Source organism: Gossypium hirsutum, chromosome D07 (genome assembly GCF_007990345.1).
Source record: "Gossypium hirsutum isolate 1008001.06 chromosome D07, Gossypium_hirsutum_v2.1, whole genome shotgun sequence".
In the NCBI taxonomy this organism is placed as follows: domain Eukaryota; kingdom Viridiplantae; phylum Streptophyta; class Magnoliopsida; order Malvales; family Malvaceae; genus Gossypium; species Gossypium hirsutum.
The window spans coordinates 28,938,711-28,949,872 of NC_053443.1; the positions used below are offsets into that span (position 1 = coordinate 28,938,711).

The window sequence follows — 11,162 nt, forward strand, 5'->3', positions numbered from 1 at the left end:
ATAGTAACATTCTTATGCAACATGATCATGACATAATGCACATGTGAGTCCTACCCCTACCATCTGCTACACACTACGAGTTCCCCAGAACTCGTCTGCCAAACTCCAATGTATGTGAGCAAAGCTCAATGTGGTAGAAACCACCGTATAACATAAATGCAGAAAATCTGTCGAATAACATATAATGCGATAAAATTGTCAGTATCATATAATGCGATAAAATGCCAATCCCCTCTGTACTCTAGGTGCAGTGCACTAACTACATATAAATGCAAGCTTAATATGTCACCAGTACTCCACGAAACTCCTTTGTCAACCACAAATAACCTTACCTAATGCAGATGCAATATGTCACACAACCTCATACATAGCCATAAATCATACTTTCAAATTTTATTGGCATTTTCAATATATGCCCTCAATTATCAAGTACTTTCAGTGAATGGAAATAATATTCCAACTTTCAATTTACCAATAAAATGTTATCATTCAACAAATCACAATTTCATGTTCATTTATAACTTTTCTTTGTGTGCATGTATAACAGCCTTTCAAACATTCATAACAAATCACTTGTACGAATATATCATGCATAAGACTTATTTCATTCATAATCATGCAATACATACAACCCAAACATATATCAAACTAACCAAACATTATGACAATGTCAATCAATCATTAAGTCAAACTAGCAACAATACTAACATGCCAAATAGTTAAGGCTCATAACGTACCTGATTCGGCCACTTACAAATTTAATTACTTAGCTATTAATTCAAACCAAATCAACAAGCTAAATCTTCTATTCAATTGTAATAAATATAATTATCATTTAAGTTTTTATAGTTTAGGTCCCACACCTTATTTACGCTCTTTTGCAGCACATTAGCGAATCTTGCGATTTCTTTAATATACTTTAAAACGGGCCTAAATTAATTTTAAAAAATCAGTATATAATTCAATTAATTCACCTCTTAAACAAACCCTAAAGACCCACTTATGGGTTCGATCCAATCGCCACAATTGCCATTATTTTTCGAATCCAACCTTGTTAGATTTCGTACACTATTTTGATGTGACCCATACGCGTGAACGTCTTTCGACTTTACTGTTGACTTGGAGCGTTTGAGTCATCACCTAACACATTTAAATACTACAAATTCAGTAGCTAATCTTGATTAAAATCCTTTATTTCATCAATCCATAACCTTTTCCCAAAATCTAAGTCGAAACAACTAACTAGTTTATGATTACCCACACTTACGCTTCCCGAATTGTCACATCCAATTTGCCAATTGGTCAAGAACAATTTTTCCTAATTAAAACATGTTTCAAAGTTATTTAAAAGGAGTTTAAGAACCAAAAATCATGCTGGAAAAAGATGGAAAATAATTAAAGAAAAATAGTCCCCTTTCTTGCCCATAGGCGCACGCACCACCACCCATGGTGGCCAATTTTGGGGCTGATCTAAAACCATTTTTGGAATTGATTAAAAAGCTGGAAAAATACCTATTAAATCATTAAAAATCCTCAAATTACAGATCTGGAAATTTAGATTTTTATTTATCAAGATTTAACAAGAAAACGATAGAGAAAAAGATCTTACACAAGCTAGATGCTATGGGCGGCAATGGCACTTCTTGACAACGTTAGGAATCAATCTTGGAGACTCAAGATTTTAGATTTGGGGCTGATTTGAACTTGGGCCCTTAAATTAAATTCCATGCTTTCACATTTAACAACTAACCACTTAGCTAACTCATTATTTTTTTATATAATTCTACATTCTCATTAAGCTAAATTTTGGGATGTTACAGAATATGTTGAGTTGTGACATATTGAACGAATTTTCTCAAAATTTTACTAGGATAAAATCATCAAAATTTTACAAAGAATAAAATTGTCAAAAGTTTACTAGGATAAAGTTGGTGTGAGAATTATTTAATACGTAGATATTAAAGTTTATTTTGGGAAATAGAAAAAATTAATTAGGTTGAATCATATTACAGAGTACTAGGTCAAATAGGCCCAAGAAGCACTCGTAATTGAACTCGATGTGAAAGAGGCCCAAACCCCCTTATGTAAGGAGGTGGGACGGAAAAATCCTAGTATCATTAACTAAGGTTGTCACCCCCTATATCCAAGATAAACTAGGATGTTATTTTTCTAGTGGAAATAAACTTCTACAACTCTACAAGCGTTTTACCTTCTCTTCCTATAAATAGATGGCACCGGTAGAGCTATTTACACAATTTTTGAGAGATTGTTATTCTACCGAAAATAAAGAGAATTTATTTTCAACTTATAAATATATTTTCCAGAATAACAATTTTACTGGATTCTATTATAGAAGAGAGAATTTTCGCTTTCACCCCAAAAATAAGACTTTTTCTAGCTCTGTGTTTTGATTTAATTGATTCGAGTCCATACTCGAAGTAGCTCATGGTACGAGAATATTAGAGAAAATCATATGGTTCAAAGCCGGAAAACATCAAGGATCTGCTTATCACAAAACGAATCGATTTTTAAAATTTTATTTTTTACTGAGTAAGAAAATTATTTTCAAACCGAATTTTTTCTAGCTCTATAGATGTAAACTATTTTCAATCCAGCATGACATGATGGCGACTAGCCTTCAATTGATTTGACCGGTTGGCTAGAATTCTTTTTTTTGGTAAAAGAAAAGTTGGTCATCATTATTTTATTAGTTTTCACTAATTTTTTCCTCCTAACTGACAATTTTTCTGCTTTTTCAGGCATAAATCGATTCCTTTAAACTGATTTTTCTCTAACCAATTCAAAATGTGTTCTATTTTGGCCAATATGATCAATGTTCTATTTGGGTGATTTTTTATTTGGAAAAAAAGAGATATTTGGTAAATATTAAAAAGTTTTTAAAAAACTTTTGGGCAAAGGCAAATGTATGCTTGAAAAGTCTAAAGATTTGAAAAAAAATAAGCCCAAAAAATGAGTTTAGATAAAAAAATAAAGTTTATTTTCTAAATAAGTCGGGCCTCAAGTAGGCTTTCTTTATTCAAGTTTGGCTCGAATTAGCATAATTTTTTTGCTGTTATTTTGTTATTATATTACTATTATTTTGTTATTATTTGGATATTATATAACTCTTATTTTATTATTAATTTGTCTACTATTGTAGAAGCATTTACTTACTAAATTGTAGCTATTTTAATATTATTTAAGTATAAATACTTTTTTAATGTAAATATTTATTTTAATATTTTTAATATATTTAATTTATTATATTTCTAAATTTATTTTTATATAAAAAATTAAGTCTAACTTGAATTTAACATTTTTAACCGATCAGAACTTGAAAAAAAAATTAAGTTATTTTTACCTTAAATTTTGCATCCCGGCACCATCACGTCTACATAGCAGAATTCCCCCCAATTAATACAGCAGAACCCTCCATATTTATTGCCATAACAAATAATAAATGCTGTTGACTTTGGTGGGGAAGAGAAATAGAATAGCAGAGGGGTTGGAATGTCACTGTCAGTTGTTACAAAGGAAAAGATGCGGCGGAATCCAAATTTATTGATTGATTCCACAGCACCAGAATCACATCAACCGGGGGGGGAGGAGTCTTTGTTTTTTTCTCGTTTGGTACTAATGTTTAGTCAGGTTTTATGCATGCAATATATAAATAAACAAAAACAATGGAACGAAGATGGATCATAAAAGCATTAGTTTTGATTTGGACATCCAGTCTTGAAAACAGTACACACTAACTCTCCAATATTAAAACCACATCCTTGATTAATTAATTAAAACTCCCCAAAAAGCATCACTAGACCCAAACACCTTAAAAATCTTAAAACTATGTTCAAAATATTTCATTCCCACTAAAAGCCGTTTGGTTTCTTACAGCAAACTATCTGCTTTTGTAGGCAACCTCCTGAAGAAGCTCAATGCCCGACAAGGCAACTTGCTTCGGAATCTTGGGGGCCTCAAAGCGTAGGTACCCCACAATGCCACGACCACCTTCAATGGCACTGCATAAAATCCAACGGCTGCAAACAAGCACAATATCACAAACAAGAATGTGGCCCTTGGATCTCTCCAACTTAGCAATGCTTGAAACCTTTCACCTTGTGTTGCCATGTCTCCGACCACAGTTTGAACCCTTCCCGCCACACTCCTTAGTCGATCATACCTCATTTTAACCACATCCACACTTCGACTTGTTGGGAATGAATCAAACTCCTCATCTAATTCGTCTGGATAAACACTCTCCGCATGGGACAGCCGGGTGTCCATGTGGGGCGGATGACACGGTCGGAACCTGTATCGCCATAGTCCCATTGTCGCCATGTAGAGCAGGGTTGCGGGGATTATGAGCTCAGGTAATGCAACTAATATGAGAAAAGTTGCAACAAACAAGGATGAGTACACTGGCTTGCTCCAGTTTCGCATAGACTCGAACCAACGGTTCATGGCAACCAGACCAGAGATCACACTCATTAGTCTGAAAAAGTTAGCTTTGCTCCTTCTCATGCTCCACATATGAGAGTCGTGATCGAGCATATACTCGACAACCTCTCGCCCCAATGGCGGTTCTGCCCTGCTAAGCCGGGATGCCACCACATTCATAGCTTGGTACCTTAGGCTCTCCAACTGGTTCACACTCATTGGTTGTACATAATGCATCTTTGGTAGCAAAGGCAACGTATACATATGCAACATGTTTCCCATGTTAGCGCATGAAAATCGCACAGCTAAGTGAAGCTCACCCATTTTCTTGACACCAGAGGGATGCAGCATAAGGAGTGGATATGAATGAGTGTAAACTCGATCAGACTCAAGCGTTGATAGCCGGATTCTAACCTTCCCTATCCGGGAGTCTCGAGGAACACCATTAGTGATGATGTTTTTATCAGTTCGGCAATTGTCAAACACACCAATGGTGATAACTGTGCAAGGATCGAAAACCTCCCAAGTATATTGCTCATTCCATTTTGGGGACAAGCTATCAACCACGGTTCGGGTTCTCACCCATTTCTGACCGTACTTGGCAACGCAGTAAGCATCAGTGGTGCCACCTTTGCCTTCCTTGACTTTCACTGGCATAAGCCCTGTTGCACCCAAGATCCCCATTTCAAGTACACCAATGTGAGCCTTCCAGAGCTGTTTTGCCGTTGGCCTGACATCACTGCTATACATTGTGGCCTCATCAAGAACATGGTATCCCCCATCAAGTGAGACCCGAAGATGGATTCTTGAACCGAATCCTGTCACAAGCTTAGTCTCAGCAGGGTTGCCGAAGTGGTTATCAAGATTAAACCACCTAGAGACCACTTGTTTGTCATCAGTTCTTCTTTCGACTGCCATCACAGGAAGCAATACTCTGCCTACAACCTCATCTCTTCCAGGGCCAACTCGATCCTCAACAGACACCAACAAGTAATCCTCAAATGGCTCTGCAACTACAAACATGAAATCCTCATTCCAAAATGGATTTGATAAGCTTCTGTTAGGACTAACTCCTGAAATTCTGGTCCTTGAAACTTGATTCCCCACTTGTACTTTAGCTGAGAGCTCAGGGTACCTCAATAAAGTAGACCCTTTTTCACCCAAAACATCTTGTGCTTCAATCACTGATACCCTCAAATACCAAAGTTTCGGTGATAAATAAACCTTGGACTTAATAGAGCAAAGCCCATCAAAATGCACATTGGCTGCCTTTGAGTGCCAAGCCTCAGCAAAGGCCTCATCTGCCTGAGTCCCAAACCATATGGAAACCATGACTTCCCCTTTGGACTTGTCTCCTTTCTTGTCTTCCATTCGGTGCCATTGTGGTGCCAATTGACTGTCTGGAGGAACCCTCCTGGGGACCTCATTTAAGTCAAACCAAACTCGGCCCAAGTAATCATCTTTGTTACCTTCCTTTACGACAACCTCCACCATTGAAGACTGTATGCAGTCTTTAGAAAAGGCGAAAACTTGGTCCCAATCTGCATGGTTTGAACTGACCCTCTTGGTCACGCCTCTATAGTTCCCTAGCTTGACTTCAGCCATTATCTCACCACCACCACCGAAAAACGAAATATCTCTAGCTTTCACTACTCTAACGTAAAGGTACTGCATTTGCTCCACAAGGTCATATGTTGAACTGGTTTTGTCCTTGTTCAAAGGACCACCACCAAGGTGAGGGCTTGTCTCCTTTAGTGAGAACTCATTAGACCCAGTTGAGAAAAGACTCAACCCAGCACCGGCACCACCACCGGCAGAGGAGACAGGAACTGCAGGGCCAAGACCAGTAGTTATTACAACAGGCTTTAACTCACCTGGTTTTGGCTCTACAGGCTTTGCATGGATTTGACCCTGCAGTCTTGGCTTGTTCTCTTGAACCAGCTGCTGTTGTTGCACCACCAAGGCTGGGTTTTGCTGCTGCATTTTCTTCTTTGAAAACCCCGAGGTGGAAACCGAAGCCGAACCGGTACCCATCACCCCATTGTTATCAATCCCCACTTGTTTAACTTCCTCTCTCGTTGAAACGTAAAGCTTGAGGGTTATCTCCCCTCTTATATGAGAAAACAAGCTTCTTTTATCAAGGGTATACATTTGAGGACCTTCTTCACCTTCTTTAGCAATACTGGAACCAGAAACCCTCACTTTCCCGAGAAAATTCCTGCTGTTACTCGACCGCCTTTCATTAAAGACATTAAATTCAACAGCCCTGTAAGGGAGATCAGCAACATCTTTGATATGAAACACAAGCTTCTCGTTCCAAATGGGGTTCAAGTCTTTCCTTTTAACCTGAGTCCTATGCCTTTGGTTCTCGAACTCCACCTCCACGAACGGCGAAGACGACCCTTCCCCATCTTTGGGCATCAAGTTATGAGCCGCTATCACCTCCACCACCAGCTTCTCTTTGCCGGTAGCCACTGTACCGTTCATGGCTAAAACTTAGCCGTGTGTTTGTTTCCCCCTTGAACAATAGAAGATACAAAGGGAAAAGGCAACAAAGAGACAGGGAAATAACGCTGGAGACAAAGAGATGAGAGAGCTCAAAAGAGAGAGACAACAGTAGACAAATAGCAGAAGAGCGTGCAAACAGAGAGCAGAGGGTTATATTCTTTGCAGAGGGAGAGATTAGACGATGACAAAGCAAAGCAAGTAAATGGCAGAAGAGTGAGTTACTGTCTTGACTGACACTGTTTCAGTCCAACGTCCACGTCGAGTGGTAGCGCGTGGGAATCCAACCCCACAAGTGGTTGTTGAGAGCCAAGAATGGTTCTGCCAGAGTGGATATGGTGGGCCCCCCTACATTTACATACATTCTATGTTTAGTTCATATAATTAACTTTAACGTTCGGGTATTAATTATTAATTAATTCCCACACCTACTTAGGATGAGTCAAGTCTTACTTTAATTTTAAAGCCGAATGCTTTGTTTTCTACTCCCTTTTCTCCATTATTCGCAATCTAAAATCTCAGACACCATATAAAAACAAATTGAATTATAATATAAATTAGATTAAGGTAAAAATATATATATACAATTTTGTAATAAATCTGTTTATAAAAAATTATATGAGTTGTGGTTGGATGAAGTTTAAATCTTTTTCTTAGTAAAGTTACTTAAATTTGTGAAGTTATTAACTTATAATTTTATAACTGTTTAAAGAATTAATTTTATAATTTTGTAAATTTTAAAAAGTCAAAAATGTAATTTTTACCTTTTTAACTCCTTCCGTTGCAGTTGGATTTGGGTTGAAATGACCATTTAAAAATGTTAAAAATCACAATATCTTGTGATCAAATCACGTGTATTATTTATTTTTATATAAAAGATGTAAATAAAAATAAAAACATGGGTAAGCAAAAGTTATCATCTCTCAAAATGAAAAATTACTACATAACTACTTAAAAATATTTAAATTATATATTAATATATAGTTTTAACTCTCAAAAATATTATTAAATTTCTTTAAAAATAATGTAATGATAAAATTATATTTTAATCTTTTAAAAATTTATAATTTAATTTTAACTTCTAAAATAATTTCTGAACGTATAACCAAGTTAAAGGCTGAATTCACAGTTAACCAAAGTTACATAAGTGACCGTATTGGATATTTTCTTTGGAAGGAAAAATGCCAATATAGTTTTCTGAAAAAAGGCGTAATTCTTGTTCCGACCAAAAACGAAGCGTTAGAAAAGGCGCGTGGTGAAAACGAGATTTGAAAATTTTGTTGGACGTGATGGGAGGAAGTCAGCTTTGAAGTAATAGGTCAAGAGAGCGTGACAGAATCCATCAGACAATCCTTTGTTTTTCTATTTTTTTTCTTATTTAATTTTTTTCCTTTTTTTCGGACAATAGACACCTACATTCATTCTCGATGTCCGAGGTTCTCTTCGTAACAACAAATAAATAACCTAGTGTCCTTTTTTTTTAACTCAAACCCAAAATAAATATATTTTTAATACGAAATTTTTCTCTTGGAGAAATGTTACTGCCACTCGCCTCGAAAACCCGCGTGCAAACACTGCGGCCCACGTCTGCAATTAAATTTCAAACCTCTTCCCGAAACTTTCTGCTATGCTTAATTTAGTCACTCTAAATATAATCTATACTATTATTTTTAAAAATTATTTTTTATTTAAATCTCTCGTAAACGTATTTTTTTATTTTTAATTTTAATTTTTGCATTTTAATTTTAATTTTGAGACTTTAAATCTCTATACATTTTTATTTAAACTTTTTGTCCCTACATTTAGTTTTCTCTTTAAAATTAATGATGTTAAAGGTAAAATAACTTTTTAAGCCCTCAACATTTACAATTTTTTCATTTGATCTTACACTTTAAAAGTACATAAAAATTTCAAAAATTTCTTTTTTCATATTTTAAATAAAACCATAAAAATAAAATAAATATTTTAAAAAAATAAAAATTATTTTTAAAAAATAAATTTAAAATTTATGAAAAAAATAAAACTCCTTAAATTCAAAAAATAATTTTAAAAATATAAAAATTTTCAAAATTAAATATTATCTAAACTAGACTAGACCGACCAATAAAATCGATTGAGGTATCAATCTGTAAGAGGTAAAAAAACCAGTTGACCCGCAAACCGGTACTGACTAATTGAACTAAACTAAAAAAATCGATTAAATTGATAGTTTAATCAATTTTGAATTGGTTTGACCAATTAGTTCCCAAAATGACCAGTTCGATCGGTTCAAATAAAATAAATTATTTTTAAAAATAAAAATTTATAAAAATCGATTTAATTAGTTTTTTTAACCCGGCTCAATCATTTCATGTTGATTCATGTGTCTATTGGTTTTTAAAATTTTAAACTTTTTTAGCTCTAACATCTATAGTTTTTTGTTAACTTGGTTCATACCCTTTAAAAGTATGTAAAACTAAAGATTAAAAATAAAAATATTTTGTTTCATATTTTAAACAAAAAAAAACATAAATATATGGGAAAAAAATCTTTAAAATTCAAAAATAAAAAATATTTTAAAAATATAAAAATTTCAAAATTCAATGTTATATAAATTGAACCGGTTAGACCAAGAACAGGCTAAGGTATCAGTCCGATGAGAGATAAAAACTGGTTAACCTATAAGCCGGTACAAACTAGTTGAATCGAGCTAAAAAACCAGTTGAACTGGCAGTTGAATCAATTTTTATAATTTTTTATTTTTTAATTTTTTTCTGCTTTAAACCAGTTAGACCGGTAATTCTGAGAACCAATTGGTCAAACCAATTCAAAATCGGCCCAACTATCGGTTCAACCATTTTTTAACTCAATTCAACTAGTTTGTACCGATTCACATGTCAACTGGTTTTTTACCTCTCACTGGACCTATACCCTAGCTGATGTCGTATCTGATTGATCTGACTGGTCGATCCGGTCTAATTTAGGTGTCTAACACCCATAAATCACTGTTTGGCCCAAAACTAAGAAAAATTAGGACTAGATTGAGAGGATTAGCAAATCGTAGGACCCCACTGGGAAAAATCAGAGAATTTAGTAGTTGAAATTTGAATGGTTGTAACTCAACCTAGGAAGGTAAGAAATCGAGGTGAGTATCTGCACTTCTTTCTCTAGTGCTATATGCAGTTATGAGATATTATCATGTTATTGTTTATCGTAATATTGGGTGATTGATGAATGGACATCTAGTGTAGTGCATTGGTTACTAATGTTTTGCATTGTATGTATTACTAATGCATGCATATTATGAAAAAGGTGACGCAAAGTTAGGAACGGGAAAAAAGGATAGTTCTGTATCGTTATACAGTTTTGCTAAATGCAAACTGTGATGTGTGAAGCTCCGGACCTTACAGAGGGGGCACTGTGATGTTTAAGCATCAAGGTTAGGAACAATGAAATGGGGGAACGAAAAGAATGAAATGAGAAGTGTAATAGGCCCAATTTGCCCGGGCCCAAAAGCACAAATAAACCAAAAATAAAATAAAAACCAATAGCAGTCCTTTTTTTTAAATGTTTAGTATTACAAAACCCAATACAATATAAACCTAACCCATTACCTAATTGCATTACCCAACACCAGGCCCAAATTACAAACCCATTACAGCCCAAAATCAAAACCCAACCTAGCCCCAGACTTTCCAAGCACCGAAAACCCTAATAGCAACAAGAGCCTCCTACGCCGCTCCATGCACGTCTGCCCTTCCACGTGCACCATCGCCTCCACGCCCAGCTGGCACCGTACGCCCATACCTGCAGAGCAAACAGACAAACAACCAGCATCAAACAGAAAAATGATAGATAGCATTTGGAAAAAAGAAGAAAAGAGAGGATTTTGATTTTTTTCGTTTCGGCTATAAAAAAGGGGCCATTCGAATCTATAAAGCTCTCTCTTTTTTTCTATAAACAATATCAATACACAGAAGAGCAGAATACTGTATCAAAAAAACACGAATTAATACAAAAGGTTTTTCTTTTCTTCTTTCCGATTCGGTTTTTTTCTTTCGATTCCTTTTTTCTTCTTTCCTTTTTGTTCATCAATTAAAATATTTGAGCATATATAAGGTATAAGAAATAAAAGAAAAGAAAGGAGTCTACCTTCCGGAGTGCACCGTCGAAGCCTTCATCCGCTCCGGTTAGAATCAGGGATAGATGGATGGAGGTTTTGGGTCTGAAACGACGCAAAA

The 11,162-nt window shown here is 35.3% G+C and overlaps 1 protein-coding gene across 1 annotated transcript; it reads right to left on the minus strand.

Moving 5' to 3' along the window:
• Positions 1 to 3,697: 3,697 nt before the first annotated feature.
• Positions 3,698 to 7,135, minus strand: LOC107954652 (FT-interacting protein 3). The gene has a single exon (XM_041096477.1). It carries the CDS (start codon positions 6,922 to 6,924, stop codon positions 3,889 to 3,891), a length of 3,036 nt encoding a protein of 1,011 aa, XP_040952411.1. The 5' UTR covers positions 6,925 to 7,135; the 3' UTR covers positions 3,698 to 3,888.
• Between the last annotated feature and the right edge of the window lie 4,027 nt (positions 7,136 to 11,162).